Here is a 16,908-nt window from a genome sequence, read left to right as displayed (position 1 = left end):
ATGGAGTTCTGTTGTTATTCAGAACAACTTAGTGTGAAAGCGACAATAGCAACGAGTAGAAACATTTGGATCTATTTTTAAAAAAACACTGAAAAGACATCAAATTGCGTCGAAAACAAAGAACATTAAAATCTAAAAACAATAAATATAAATAACAAATACATTCTTTAATTAAAATAAATTTAAGAAAGATAAGAGATATTGAAGGAATATTTTAAGATAAAATTTAAATTTAAATTAAAACTTTTGTTTTAATTATTACTTTATTATTTCTAAATAAACTTTTTGGTTATAAATTATATTTTTTTCTATATAATTTTTTAAGTGTCTCTTTTTTAAATATTGATATGACAGAATAATATATGTATAATTTAATTTTATGTATATAATATAATTTTGTAGTTGAAATATATATTTATTTATTGCACGACATAAGTAGGTTCATGGCAATGCAATGTTAAATTAAACAATGAATATTACAGAATATAATATAATTAATTTTAAGAATTCAAGGATCTTTTTCATAGTTAGTTTGGTTTAAACATTTTTTATTTATATTTTTTCTAAAGCATTATTATATTATATATATATATAATCTATTTATCTATCACACACATTTATAATTTTTAATTATGATAATTTGAGCGTCATACTTTCTTTATTTAAAGCTTCTGTTATGCATATAATACATTTAATTAGGATTCTACTTGACAATTTCATTTGAGATATATATTATGATAATAAAATATAACAGCGATCCGATATTAATTTAATTTAATTAGTCAATCGTAATTTACATTTCCAATCCGTTTTATTGTATAAGTTAAATACGTCATTCGTATATTGGATTCTTAATTAGTTCATTGAACTGTGAACCATTTTTATATGACTTACCATATTCTTTGTCAAAATTGTGCAGGCCTTAACTCTAACAAATACAGTATTTGTATTTTCTCTAATCTTATTTTTAAAAACATTAATGTTGGTTATAACTAAAATAATCCAATTATTTAAATGTTTTCCTTAAATAATCAATTTTGATGATTAAAATAATCAAATTATTTAATTAATCCTTTTTTTATCTTCTCTTCTTCTTTCTTTTACTCTCTATAACAGAAAAACAAAATATTTAATTATTAAACCTATAAATATGTAGAAAACGTATTAGAAAGTTGATAATCATAATTAAAAAATTTAAAAAAGTCATATTTAATTATGTAGAGTGCATCAAAACTCTCGATCATGATGTTAATAACATTTTGTATCGTTAAATGAAAGAAACTACTCACATGACAGTTCTACAACGTCCTTTGCTATCCTTTTTTTCTCCTGCCGGGCAAAATGTAGGCGCTGTTATAATATTTTTAGATCCAATTTCTGGAATAAACTTATCAGGCATCACGATATCCTGAGTACCATTTTTTCTCTCGTTTCCTCTCTTATCCATATCATCATTTTCAACTCGTGAAACTTTCTTCTCATCTGTCGTCAATGTCACTTTCACCGTGGTGCTAATTTATTCGTAATAAAGATTGGATTAGATTGTATCGTAATATTAGTAAACGTCTATATATATATGTTTGACGTCAATAACATCTTTCACTTTCGATTTACGCATTTCCGGATAAAATACGACGTATATTATTAAAAAATTATTGACAAATTTAAAATTACATTTTTATTAGTTAATTTAATATTATGTTTATTGTCATTAATTTTTAGTCATTTTTTTATACACGTCAAACATATAAAAATATCAAACTATTAGAACTAAATATTCAATATATATTACATAACATGTTTGATTCAAAAATGTTTTATATAACTGGTTGGAGTTGCGTGACTCATTTTATTTATCAGATAACAGTTGTTTTTAAGAAATGTCTTTATAATTAATGTTAAAACATATGCGACGTCTACATTGAAATGTAAAATTAGTAATTTCGAGAAACTTGCGAAAAATTCTTCTCTGTGCAAATGTATAATTTGGAAATCAACGCAAAGTTCTAATGTATGACGAAGGGGAAACATTATATGGATTTCGGGATGTAGGATTCAAATTACTGACTCAGAATCAAACTTAGAAAGTGTATCCATCATAACGCGAATTCTAAGCACGCGCAAACCCAATTCAGTATAATGCACTCTGAACCTTACGATTTCAATTCCTGATTTTTTTGTCGCGAAATTTCGGAACGGAATGTCGAGTAAAATTTAACGTTTCATCGATGTACCCCTCAAAATGTCCTGCTACTAAGCTAATGTTAATCCCTCTATATTTGACCTGATGTTACCACTCGACAGCAATCAAGCCGGACTTTAAACCGCAGACTTGAAAGGTCACAGTTCGCAGAATCATGAACTTTTCATACGCGCGGTATGCAAACTAATTCTAAGCCGGCTCAACATACACACATACACACACACACACACACACACACACACACATGCGCATATTATGTACGCAAGCACACATTCACACATTGATTGCCACTTTTGATGAGCTTTTTTCACATGAATTCTTTATCATTATACATACTCGTAATGTTTTCCCGAATATTTATATTCGTTGCTAAATGCCAACTTTTCGTCCGGTGAGACGTAACCCTTTATCAAATGAATCTGCAGTTGTGGTGCTTTCGGTTCCGGATGCACTTCTTCCAATCTATCTGGTATACTTTCTATGCTTCTCACTGGTTTCGATAAGAGATGTACGATCAACAGTTTTTGCGGTCGGACTAGCGACGATGACGTTGAAAAACTCACGATCGAGATTAGCAAGATAAAATCGCGAAGAGACATAATTATATATAACTTATGACGAAAGTGTGTAATATCGATTTAATAATCTTGAATTTAATCTTACAGAAATAATTATTAAATTTCGATCTGTTACATATATATCTTGATTATTATTATCTTCTTATTACACATCGACTGATTTACGGAGCACCGTCGTAGTTTCTCGAGTTTATCTTATCGACAAGCTTGGATTTATAATTCGAGTTCACGCGCTTTCAATGACGGTGCATAGACGACTGTTCAAGGCGCGAAATGATCGGCACCGTGACTACAATTAACTCAGCAGGCCGCACATCCGGCCTTCGACCACAGCGCACCCGCAAATATAAGATTAAATTTGTAAGACGGATGATGGTTGTAGCACGGTTGTCATGATTAATGCGATTTAATGACAATTCGACAAAACTCCCAGAAATATAGCTGATAAAAATGGTCGAGTTGTGTAATAATTTTAAATTAAATAAACACAGGATTGATTTTTTTCTAAAAGATGTTTTTTTTGGAAACAGCGCTTATCAGTATAAATTAAAAATTTAACATTCTATTAATAATAATAAGAGTATCATCTCATTGCCGAGTATATCTTATCATGTTTGTAATAATAAGAGATTATAATTTTTTTATTAATCCTTGCCTTTCGTCTTCGGATAACTTCCAGTTTCTTTACATTTGTTAAAATTGTCCCTATTGTGTGTGAGCGTATAACAAATGGTATAAAGTATAAAAAATAAAACAAATTATATAAACATAAAATATACATCATAGACTACTAGGCAAAATTACAATTAAAATCAAAACTGAAGTTTAAGTTAAATTAAAAAATTTTTTAATTTAAATCAAAATTGAAATTGCAAAATTAAAATTAAAATCAAAATGAAAATCAAAATTAAAATTAAAATCAAAATTAAAATTAGAATTAAAATTATCAGGAACAAATTTAAACTCAATTTATATTTCCTCTCTAATAAAAGATTATAATTAAAAATGCTACAAAGAAGTTACTTGTGAAATACAAGAGATTGTATTTTCTCTTTTCATATGTACAATATAACTTTATTTCAATTATAAAATGTTATGAATACATTGTCTTAAATATTATATTTTATAAAGTCGTTTTCTCGCTAGGTAATTATATTTACATTTGACCAATCTCTCTTTGATAATCTTGACCTTGATGTAAAGGTGTAGATATTAATTGTAAGTTTGTTCTGACTAGGCTCTTTAAAAGTATTGGTTTTTTAGATTTGCTTATGTAAATGAAAAATTTTTCTATTGTTATTATTTCTTGTATGATGATTTTATACATATTTAAGATATATATATATGTATATATATATATATATATGCACATATTAATCAGCTATATATATACATTAATTATCTATATTTATTTTGAAATTATACTTATTTTCATTTTCATCAGTTATTTTATAAATTACTGGATATTACTTGTAGCATTTTGTTTTTGACGCAAGTACGCTTTTGACGCAAGTGTGCAATTAACTTGAAGGCTACAGTAGTAAAATAAACTTCGCGAAGACATCGCACGATTGTTACATCATTTGTGTACAAGCAAGTAACTCTTCAAATAATCAACAAGTAACGACGGAAAAGTTCCGTGTAGAGCGTTAATTGATTTTATCTTTGTAATAGACACATCTATAGAATAAGCCTGTTATCTGTTAAGACTATTCGCGACGCTTACGAAAGACAATGTCGTATCTGCGATAAAAAGATGCATGATTCATTGGTGTTTGTAATAGACGTAATAAAAAGTGTATAGAATTTAATTTCTCAATGAAAATCAAAAATCACGATTTTGATAAGTTATGATATTGATTCATAAAGCAACATCTATCATAGATACTTGCATTTTCACTCAACGTCAAAACATTAAATCGATATGTATGTACAATCTGTATCTCTGATAATAACGTTACAATACTAATGATACTAACAATTCTAATTTGTAATTCAGTTATGGAATTATAGCGTGCTATGAATCATCATTAATTAGATCCATACCATACCAGTCTTGTTGCTTAATTCATTAATAAATCTATCGGTCACCGTCGGACTAGCATAAATTAGCAAATCAACTATCAATTATTCTTCAATCACAATTGCAAAATCGTGGTCACGCATTGCGAGATCTGTCGCAGGAGACCATAAATTGTCGGTCAAAATTCAAAATTCCAGTTAATCATAATTTTTAAAATCATTGCTTTGTTAAGATACTTTAATACTTTTAAACATAATGTTTAAATTTATAAAATGCAATATATAAACATTTTAAAGTTTATTAATAATTTTATAATAGACGAAAACGAAATAAATAATATAAGAATGTGTCTCAAAAAGAAATTATTTCTTTTTTTTGAAGAATGATTAATAAGAATTTGTTTCAAATTATTATCAGTCAATTTGTTTTAGAGAATTTGTTTTATACAGTTAATAAGACTTAAAAATTATTAAAGTTTTTTTAAATAAAGTCGTATTATCTTTTTCATTCTTTACGTAAATAGATTTCTATCGTTTATGTAGAAAAGTATTGGTCAAAAGTATAGCTGAGAGAGAAAAACCAATATTGTATGATACATTTTATATATTTTATCCCAAAATATATTCTGATACATAAAATATCTCGTAAAGATTCGACTAGTTTGTTATTATTATGTACAGAATATAATCGATTGTAGATTTTACTTTTTGCGAAAATATGTATCAGTAGACATACTTATGTTATTTCTTTCGATTTTCCTTGTCATCCACATTAATATATGATGTTTGATACATTAAATTTTTCTAAACAATCCTTTGAAATTAGAAAATTTTTACGGTTTTGTTCGAAAAATATCTCTTACTTTTCATCAAATAGAGTTGTCGGGAAACATCGAAATTGTATACAAGCCAACCTAACCAGCAGTCTCATTTCGAAATTCCTGCACACGTGTGTGCAGAGTATAATGTGTGACCAACGGACGGACGGCTGTCGAAATAATTTTCGGCCAACGGCGATTCCGCAAGATTTATGGCGGCGAGATCGACCGGACATGCGGTCGTCTCGGTCCGTCGAGCAGCCGCGACAGCGAGAGAATCCGCGGATATCACGAGGTTGCAAATTTGCAAGAGAGATGATCTCGATTTAACTTTACTACATTTCGATTCGTGGGCGTTTTATGTTTCGTTTATGTTATGTCTGGGAATTTTTATGTTTCTGAAATCAACAGAGTTACGTCAAAGAGACTTAATGCTTATTCAATTTTATTTTTAGGCGGAGTGGAGAAAACGCAGTACGGCCAATTGCCGAAGCAGATTCTCAGCCGTCACGGATTCGAGGGATGTCTGGCGTCGTTGGATCTCAGTGGGGAAAGCACCGATCTTATTAGCGATGCCGTCGTGCCGAGTTCGCTCGTCACATCCGGATGTGACATTTATACCAATTTACACCCGGGCAAAAAATGCACGCATGATTTCTGCGCCAATCATGGCACATGCGTACAGCAGTGGAATAGTTACACATGTGATTGTGACATGACGAGTTTCACTGGACCAACCTGTAACGATGGTAAAGAAAAAAAAAATGTGCAAAGCGACTATAACAGTACTTAATTACAGTACTCAGTTTACGCTTTCTTTATTTTATTGGTAATAGAATCGCACTTATCTGTAGACGTATTAAAAATCAGCTATGATTTCGCAATCGTGACATTTATTACAGAAGATGCTAATGCTTTTTGCGACTTTATCTCGATTTAAATAGAATATATAAATTCATTGACATACATGAATACAGAATATATAAGAAATATAAAGAATAAAGGATAAAATATTAGTTTTCTGAATTAAACGAAGCTATAATGCACGCAATATCGAGGCCAGAAATATTCAACTGCATAAAAAATTGATTGCGTTGATTATAACGAAATTAAAAGCTGATGACAATTAAATGAATAAAATGCAAATTAATTCTAAGGACATAATTGATAATATTACAAATTCAAAAGAATAAAAAATTTTTATAAACATGTTATATACATATAAATATTTATTTTAAATTTTGATGAAATATAACATAATTTAGAAAATTAGGAGTATTGTTTCTGAGTTATGCATTTATAATGTTATATTAATTGTTTTATAATATTAGTTAATAACTAGTCTCAATATTCAAATGTATATCTTTACATTCATCCATATATATCTTTTCTACATCTAACTTTATATATTTATAAAATTACATATATATATATACACAAAAAAAAGATTTTCTGTCTCTTACATAAATGTAATAAGTAATATCTAGTTTTATTATTTTTTATTAATATTTTACCACATATGTATAGATATATATTTTTTATGACATGATAACGTCGTTTATATCATTATTAAAATTACTAATATTATTATCGGACTATTTTGTAATATAATAAATATTACAGGATTGTAAAACTAGTTTATCGCTTGGATAAAATCGATTTCTGTTATCGGGAAGAAATACTTTCTTGAAAAATTAAATGCGATTATGTATATATAAATATTAATAAAATTTGATATATAAAAGTTTCTGAAATTAAATAAAAATTAAAATACTTTAACTTACAACAATATCATATTGGAAAGAAAATAGCTTCTCAAACGTTAAAGTTTAAAATATAACAGATGAAAGATACTATGTTAATTAAGGGTATTATCAAAATCTTTTTTTTGCAGAGGCTATCGCTTACGAATTTGGGGCCGGAAGAGGGATTATCACATATACTTTCCCGCCTGATCGTCGACCGGAAATGAAGAGGGACACAGTGGCCTTCGGTTTCGTCACCGGCGTTAATGATGCCGTGCTGCTTAGGATAGAATCCGCGTCGAGTAATGATTATCTCGAAATAGAAATTGTTAGTATACGATGTAATATATAATTGTTTTATTATATTAATTAATAAGTTTAATTAATTAATTAATAACTAATCTCAATATACAAATATGTCATGTATATCTAACTAATTCACTCCATACTCTCATTAGTAAGAATTTAATAAAAATAATTTAATATTAATATTAATAAATATATATATATATATATTAATATCAGCGTTTTCAAGCGCGTTTTTTAATTTATCTCAATTTTGTTGATTCTATATAATTGTCTATTCCGATAATTCTATATAATTGTCTATTCTGATAAATTACTTGCACGAAGAGTAACTAAAAATTATAATTTATTTTTGTCACATAGGTGGAAGGTAATGTGTTCGCGGTTTACAACATGGGCACCAATGATCATCCAATTGGCGAGGTTGGTGTGAAAGTTAACGACAACCAATATCATGTGGTTAGATTCACTAGGACAGGACCGAATAGCACATTACAAGTCGATGATTACAACCTGCAATCTAATCACCCGTTGGGTAAGTAATTTTTACACATAGCATGCATTGTGTAAAATTATACAAAAACCAATACTATTGTGCATGATAAGTTATCGCCAATTGATTGTGTCGTCAAGCTTTCATATATGCGTACGTGATAAGAAATTCCTATTTATAAACCTTGTATCAAACAAATTGAGAGGCCTTTATTTGTTACGGATTGTATGTTACGGATACTGTACGTTTGCAATATCAAATACTTTTAATGTATAAGATGTTTCCTGATATTTATAACTTTAAAGATATAACAAAAATGATAAAAGATTTTTGTATAACTATCTATCCTATCTGACTCTCTGTTTCAAGATTACATTGACTTTTTTGTATCTTAATAATTTTCATATTTTAGTAATTTGATTAAAATAATAATTATTGCTAAAAATCAATAATAACATGTTTACAGATTTGTGTTCGAGAAACAATAAAAAATTTTGTATATTTTATGTAAAGTCAAGTGCACAATACAAAATTCGACATAACACACAAAACACAATTGTATACACAAAACACAATTAGATAGAATAAATAGTTATATTATTTTTTTCTTCTATTCTCGTACGCTATTTTAAATTTTCTGTAAAATTTTATCTACTTATATTATAAAACATTTTATTATTAATAAGTAAAGAATATAGACAGTACAAATTTAAAAAAAAATTACATCTTCTCTTTCTTTTTCTTATTTCTCTGTAGTGTACTTTTTAGAAAGAAAAAAATATCAGATAAGTATATCAAATATCTGACTACTACAATAAAATTATTGAAAAAGATTGAATAAAGAATTGTTTTACATAAATATTATATTTAATTAGAAGCACAAACAAACGAAAAAACTGCAGTTTCTCGCGGGAAATAAATTAAAAATATTGTACAAAACAAGTGATTTTCAATTGCTACAATATTGTCAATCATTCTATCACAAGAATGGAATGCGTGAATCACGTAAACAAACGTAATGTCTAAAGTCCGACGACGGCATGAATTGTAAAATTATATCGCGCGTAAATATGTATTCAATACAAGAATCGATCCAGACGGCTCGAGAACTGCCGAGAAACTGAGGACGAAGGATCCCATGTGCTCTTTTATGAACTTCGTGATGCCGGTCATCGACCTGTTTGTCCCAACCATGGGAAACGGCCTTGATCGGTCGTTCACAAGACCCCATTGTCTATTGTTTTTTTTTTTTTTTCACGAACGCGAAGCCGCTCCTACGAAAAGATGTTCCTGTTAGGAATAATTTATTTATCAATTGTCATCAGGAGATAAATGTTCCTTTCGCAATTACACTCAAATTAATTCGTTGATTATGTAATTTATACAAAGGGGGGCACAATAATATATTCTTTATTATCATTTTTATTCAACAATTTTTGATGATACAATTAAGTGCAAAAAAATCTTCTTAAATATTTAAAAATTTACTACTTCTTATATTAAAATAACACTGAAGCTAACAGCGAGTAAATAATTATTAATCAAGAGAATTATGATACTACTAATTTTTCTTTCTTATTTAAATCCCTTGCGACCATCTTCGCTTTCCTAACCATCTGATACTTTTATAATTATTAATTAATACCGATACTTAAAACTCTTAATAAACTACCCTAGTGTGCAATGACGTGCTTCTCATTCTCTTGACAAGATGAAATCCTGATGCTCAACTGACCGATCGATGTTTCATCGAACACGAGCTAAGTCTATTCTACTCTTGCATCCTTTGAAATTTCCATGCATAACATGCTGTCCTGATAACTTGACCTTTAAAAAACGCTTTTGCTTTTCTATCAAGCTTGTGTGCTTATATCAATTCTATTTACTTCTAATATCTGCGCGAAACTCTCCTTTTAAAAGGATAATGAGATGAGCTAAGCCAATAAATTAAAAGTGGAATATTAAAAAGTCTATTTTAAGTATTGTACTTTATACATAAAATTTAATAAAAATGACAAATAATATAACTTGCAATTTGTATAACATATATTTATTTAAACTTTACTGTTAATTGCGTTAATATTGGAATTAAATTAATTATTAGCTTAATATATCAATTAGACGCATACTTCATTCTCAATCAGCGTGTTAAAAATGAGGAATACAAATCACATTTTACACTGTCAAAAATTTAAGTAAACGCTGACATATCGCAAAGAACAAATGTGTGATTGATCTTGGATAACGTAAATTAATTTCAAAGAGATATGTACAAATAGAAGAGAATTCTTGCGGTAAGAATCGTATGTATATGTGTATATATATATATATATATGTGTGTGTATTTAATTAACAAATGACAAAGCGGAGTTCCTATTTTCCGTGTACAATTAATTTTATAATGTCGTTCATATATTACATTCACCAGAAATTGCATTTCGTTCCACGGCGTGGGCGTTAATGTAATTAAGTGAGGCACTTAATTACATTACTCTCAAATTGTTTACGTTGAAACATATAATAAACTTTTAGTGTATTTACTTAATATAATTTAACATCTACCAGTATGTTCATAAATTGCAAATTAATATGATGTTGTCAATATTTACCCTTCTTTTTGGAACACAACACTATTCCGACACTATTTCGATAATCATTTCATATATTGCTACATGCAGTTGTGTGGATATTATTTCATGTAGTATGTCAAACATGCGTGTAAGACAATATTTGATGAATATATCTCTACACAACAGTGAAATAAAAAATATTACCAGGTGCCATTGATTGCCATATTTTCTCATTCGACTATGTCAGCAAACTAGATTTATTTCACCACATAATCAGACGGTATGTTCGCATATTCGCGCGCAGATATTAATTACGATGCAGCATTGCGCGTAATATACTATGTTGCACTCGTTTTCCTGACCCGCGGAAATTTATCGTCGACTAATGCACGATGCATTTTCATAAGTGTACGAGCTTTTTGGTCCCGTGAGCGTCGTTTACGCATTGCGGAATTCATGTGTGCGCATATGTGTGCTTAAAATTCAACGAACATTCGCTAAATCTGCTTCCTCTATGACCTGATAAGTAGTACAATTAATTAATGTCGAAATCGTAATGAACAATTTTCACATGACTAATATATCTCCAAAAATATATACTACACATAAATACATATTCTCATTCAACTTTATGATTCAGTTATGTAATTCATGTTGCATGTAATTTACATTTTATTTGCTTGTTGTGAAAAATACAGAACACAGGATACAGATAAAAAATACAGATTGATATACATTATTAAAACAGAAATTTAAATTATTTCTTGATCTTTTGAATTGAAATGCTTTCTTTATCGTAACAATTGTCAATATTTCTGTTGTTTTTAATAATGCAGAAACATGTAAAGATAATGTTTACATCTTTAAGGTTATTTTTTTTCAATATCGTAGTTTTCAAACTTTTAAAATTATCAAAGTTTCTTTAAAATAGAAGCTTGTATGATTTTATATGGTGATATTTTTTTATTTCTATATACTTTATTACATATAAATCGACTTATTCTGATATATAAAATATTTTGTAATTCTAAACTCTTAAAATAAAGTAATTTAATTAAAATTCATCGAATGCTATCTCCTCAACAGAGCGCAAGTTAAAATATAAATAAGCGAATACCAAGAGAAGTCAAAGGTTATCGGGGAAACTAAGGAAGTTGTATATCGTTGTATTGTGTGAAATTTTCGTGGTTTAGATGCCATGAGAGACCTTTGACCTCAAGAGATATACGCCTTTGTCACATTAACCCTTTGAGCCCACCCCAATTGCCTGCTTAGCGATGCCGCGTGAGCGAAACTCCTGACTAACGTTGCTGTCCTGATAACTTTCTGGATCACCTAGAACCCTTTGAGACTAAGGTCCTCTTATGTCTTTCTAATAAGAGCTAAGGATGCCAATAGATGTTGATTAAACATTTTGTAGGATGTCTCAAACTGTTCTCAATTAATTCTATAAATTAACGTAATATAGCTAATTGCTCCAGATACGGCGCATGATTTATTATTATTATGCTTAAACGATAAATATTATATTTCTTTTTGCAAAACAAATTTGTCGATATGTTTTTAAATGTTAACGATAAGTTTTATATTTATAAGAGAATGTTATTTTTATTTTGTTTTTAAATATCTTCAAAATAATTTAAATAATTGACCTGATTTCTACTGTTCCAATTTTTTTAAAATTTTTTACACGTGTTGTTTTAATTTATCAATAATTTATTTAATTTTTACATTCTATTTTACTTTATACTTATTTTATACAAGCAGCTTATCTGTTGATGTAATAAATAAATAAATAAGTAAGTTAATTATAAAATATAAAATATATTAAATACAACAAAAATAATATAAAATAATATATAATAAATTTCTAGATTATATATACTATATATAATGTATTTTACAAAAGATATAGATTTCGTTTTAAGACTTGGATCTCCATACATGCTTATGCATTAGATCTTGACGAGCCTTCTGATTTTCACATCCTGCTGCCTTGATCCTCAGAATTTTGCGCGAGCTTAGAAAGTTAGGCCCTTTTCAGAGTGTTCATGATGCAACGACCCTTCTTCCACCCCATACAATTCACATAACGCAAGAAGTGAATCCTCTTCGCGTCTTCTGTTGCTCTGCTTCATGTGTGGAAGACTGCTTATCCCCAAGCCACGTATTCTTTTTCACACGTATCATCTTCTCAAACGACATAAAGTGTCAGAAATGTCTTCACTTATTTAAACATTTTCGAGCCGAATGCATCGTATATATTGACGCATTATGACTGTTAGTTCTGAGATAAATTGACAATTTTATAATGAATAGAGAGAGCGTTTGACAGTTGTCTCGAATCTACTTGAATAAAATAAAATAAAAAGTAATATAGAGAGAACATAATATAACGTAATATAATTCTTTTTAAAAGTAACAGTCACAATATCTAGACACAATATGTTCGATTTAAAAATGCTATAAATTCAGAAGGAAATCATTGAAGGCATTTTCTATTTATATATTGATAAAAGAAAATATATTTTTCAATTTAAAGAAGTTGAATTAAATATGTTGAGTCAAGTAGCAAAAATGCTTTAATATAAATTATATTCGCGTGTAATTTTAATACAACTAAAAATTTAAGATATTTCAGAAGATTAATCAGATCATAATAAAGTGTTATATGAAGTGTATGATAAACATGATTATGCTTCAAGAGAACATGCTTTAAAGCATCACCGAAACTTCTTGACAGATAGGAAGAAAGCTTCCATTTTAAGCAAAAATTTTGTTTCCTTTTTCTGTCAGACAAAACAAAATGTTTCTGTCAGAGACAAAACCGGCTTGTCCTGCGATTTGAACAAATTGTCTTTCTTCGGGAAAAAGAATTCCGGTATATCGACAGAATCAATTTGGATTGTGCTGTTCGTATTATAGAATAAAAGGAAAAGAAAATAGCACGATCAGTTGTTTTCACGTCTAGATTAAATATGTTCAACACGCTGAAAAGATGGGATCTACATTACTCATTAAAGACATGGGAAATAGGCAATGGTATGCCTATCCAGCACTCGATCAGATCACCCTTTCGAGATTAATTGAGCCAATCGAGAAAGCTCAGGCGGAAACTTCTTACGTCGCATACATCTCTGATGGAAAAGGTCACACAGTAGGCCTTTTTTCTCATTACACTCCTCGCTCTGGCGCCCACGTGTTCAACCCCTATGCCACTTCTTACCCTCTATATTATCCTCATCAAACAGTTCGTACAACACGTTATAAAATGTCAAAGTCCTGTGTGACCTAATATTTATCTTTACAATAGCGTAGACATTTAAGCTCACAAAGGATACATTCCAAATGTGTCTAATTTGACATGTTAAAACATATCTGAAGCTGAGTATATCTGTACCTCGAGATGGTATATAAGCATTCACAGCATCCTAAATTTTTAATTGAGAAATTTAAATTGTTCAAAAATTATATATATTAATAGAAAAAAACAAGCAAAATGAAATTTATTGATTATATAAAAATATATAACTATATGAATATACCTATACAGCTATACTGAACAAAGGTTGGCAATAAAATCGTCAGCATCTTATGAGAAGGGCAACCATGTTCTCTGTGATCGTCCTATCTTCCTGATATCTAAGTAGATCAACTTAACGAGAAAGATCAATTCTTTCATCTCCATAAATCCTAAGCAGCATACATCTGTAAAATATAATTCGCTAATTACATATCGTCTGTAAAATTGGCGCAATTCGTTGTTCTTCTTTCAAGTAATCTTTTTCTTAGCATAGCGTTGCGTATAAATTATAATAAGTTTTTTAATTCGATATAGAGAAATGGTATAAAATAATATATAAATAAAATAAAATAAGTTCCTTGTAAAAATAAATGTTTATTAATTTTTCTTTTATTTAAATTTGTTCCGTAATGGAATCTAATGTGTTTCTGTCTTAAATAGCTTATATCTGTTTGTTGTTATACATTTTTTAATATTATTAATATTCTGATGATGACACGTTCTTTAAATATAAAATTATTCGCGATAGGAATATAAAGTTGTTCGACGACAGGATTTGCTTAGGAGATTGCGAGGATGCTTCTTCGAATTCCATACTATCCTGGTCTTTAATTAAGGAACTCTATTCATGGTGTTACCCTAGGGGTAACGTGATCCGCATCCCTATAGGACCGCTTATGCATTCTAATGTAAGAATAATAGCTTCCTTTGTCTATCATTTCATTCAAATACTTCATTGATATTCGCAAAATAAAAAAAGATATAAATAGCAAAAGTTAATCTTAAATATATCTATTTGTAGATTTATATGGCTAATTACTTTGAAAGAAATGTGATAATGATGAAAAATTAGAACATTATTATTTCTTTCCTCTCATTTCGTCTTATTATAATTCAGACCTTATAAAAGAACATGATATAAAATTTAAGTGAAACTTAATATTTCAAACCGTGTAATATATGTGTTATGAGTAATTATAATTAATTTTTTTTATCTTTTATCGCTGCTAAGAATATGGTTTATTCTATAAATCGGTCGATTACAAAATATAAAATAATAAAATATAATCGTGGACGCTTACGCCGAGTTTGTTTAGCATTTTCTGGAGTACTCTTATTTTATTTATTTAAATATAAGTTTCCGTATCTTTAGCATCTCATCAAGAGCGTCTTAAAGTTTCTTCCTGCGGAACCCTGACGCCCTAATACCCGATCAACAGAATTTGACCGTGGGCGAGGATCGTTCTCACGCTCGAGGCAGGATCGCGGCGTCCTCGACGGAGGCGTCCTCCGATATGGCCGAGGGGTCGTGAGAGGGTTCGAACCTCGGATCCTCCTTCGCGATCTTCCCTCCGCGCGCGGTATATAGACGAGGACCTTTGAACCCGTAGAATTTCGTGTCGATAATTCCCAACACGATGAGACTGGGCTTGATGTCGCGTCAAAATAATCCACGCTATAAAATGATAGAATTCTTTCTTTTCGAAAAATCGTTGGCTCCTTCAAAGTATAAAGGACTATTGTCAATATTTTCCCAATTACGTATATTTCAAATTTATTTTCATGTAAAAGTTTCCTGGGAGACTCCTCTGTTTTTATATTGTAAAAAATATATTATGTGATTAATTATATATCGAGAGATAATGTAAAAATATTATATCAAGAGATTAATGTTATGAAGAAGCAATTTCGCGTGAAATAAAACGCGAAATATAATTATATATCATTGTATCTGAACGGACAAGATTGGAATTTTTTGATTATATAAATCTGGAGATCTAGAAAATATTTAAATATAATATTTAAATATAATCGCGAAACTTTGCTTAATAAAAATTACAATGAAAGTATTACGGAAGTGATAGTTCATGATTGAATTTGTGATTATGAATTATTGAAATATTAAGGAAAAAATGTGCTACTTTTACAGACATAGTACAATTTGACCTATATTAGACGTCATATAGAATAGTACGTGTTTAAAGGCTTAATACAAATTGCCAATTAATAAACAGTTTCTTTTCTCATTGCGTTATATGTAATTAATTTTCTGCAACACAAGATGATTAAAAGATGATGCCGTAATTTTTTTTTAAGCAGCGTGTCATATCCCGAAGGAATTCCGAGACAGGTTCATCTACCTACCTACTCGCGATCGCTAAAAAATCCAAGGTGTCAAAGTTCTCGGAAGATACTATGGATCTTCCTCTCTGTGTTTTTTTTTCTTTTTTTTCGTGGAAAGGCAAAGTCTCGTCCGTTAGGCTCGTGGGAATCGAAGGACGAGTCCCACGGGCGTGAGAAAGCAGCTTCGAAGAGAGATCGAATCTTCTCAGGGTTACTAGGGAATCATTCGGAGCTAAGAAGCTTCTTGATGCGCAGGCATCCGCAAGAAGGTTATTAAGTAATCGGATTAATTACACTTTCGTAATTAGTCGGTACGTAAAATAAACAAATTTATTTTTTAGTCATTATACTCTTTAATTAACATAATGGAATTTAACATGAGAGAATCAACTTTTGTTCATATATATATGTATATATCTAACTTGTTAAAGTATATAAAGCATATAAATTCTTGCAAAATGATAGCCAAAACTTAATTAAATAACATTATTATTCAATTTAAATAACATAAAAAATACAATTTGAA

General features: G+C 29.2%; 2 protein-coding genes across 4 annotated transcripts in view; one reads left to right on the top strand and one right to left on the bottom strand.

The window, feature by feature from the left end:
- Nrx-1 (neurexin 1) overlaps positions 1–16,908 on the top strand; it is a 230,444-nt gene that overhangs the window by 186,512 nt on the left and 27,024 nt on the right. For all 3 annotated transcript variants that reach the window (XM_072899353.1, XM_072899352.1, XM_072899351.1), the window contains 3 exons: positions 6,077–6,370; positions 7,516–7,694; positions 8,036–8,207. In XM_072899353.1, the coding sequence (XP_072755454.1) occupies positions 6,077–6,370; positions 7,516–7,694; positions 8,036–8,207 (645 nt within the window). The remainder of the gene's footprint in view (positions 1–6,076; positions 6,371–7,515; positions 7,695–8,035; positions 8,208–16,908) is intronic.
- Positions 703–3,039, bottom strand: LOC140669688 (uncharacterized). Its single transcript, XM_072899722.1, has 3 exons — positions 2,540–3,039; positions 1,290–1,511; positions 703–1,107 (listed from the first exon to the last, which is right to left on the bottom strand). The coding sequence occupies exons 1-3, from the start codon at positions 2,800–2,802 to the stop codon at positions 1,101–1,103; spliced, it is 492 nt and encodes a 163-aa protein (XP_072755823.1). The 5' UTR covers positions 2,803–3,039; the 3' UTR covers positions 703–1,100.

Source organism: Anoplolepis gracilipes, chromosome 9 (genome assembly GCF_047496725.1).
Source record: "Anoplolepis gracilipes chromosome 9, ASM4749672v1, whole genome shotgun sequence".
NCBI classification, from domain to species: domain Eukaryota; kingdom Metazoa; phylum Arthropoda; class Insecta; order Hymenoptera; family Formicidae; genus Anoplolepis; species Anoplolepis gracilipes.
Note: the sequence above shows the minus strand (reverse complement) of the source record. Positions and strands in the feature narration are given on the sequence as shown.

What these genes read in the sequence shown, in the direction of transcription:
- LOC140669688 (XM_072899722.1), bottom strand. Translation starts at nt 2,802, where the DNA reads ATGTCTCTTCGCGATTTTATCTTGCTAATCTCGATCGTGAGTTTTTCA. An exon ending in TATTCGGGAAAACATTACGA is followed by an intron (nt 1,512 to 2,539) that starts GTATGTATAATG and finishes CGAATAAATTAG; the next exon opens with CACCACGGTGAAAGTGACAT.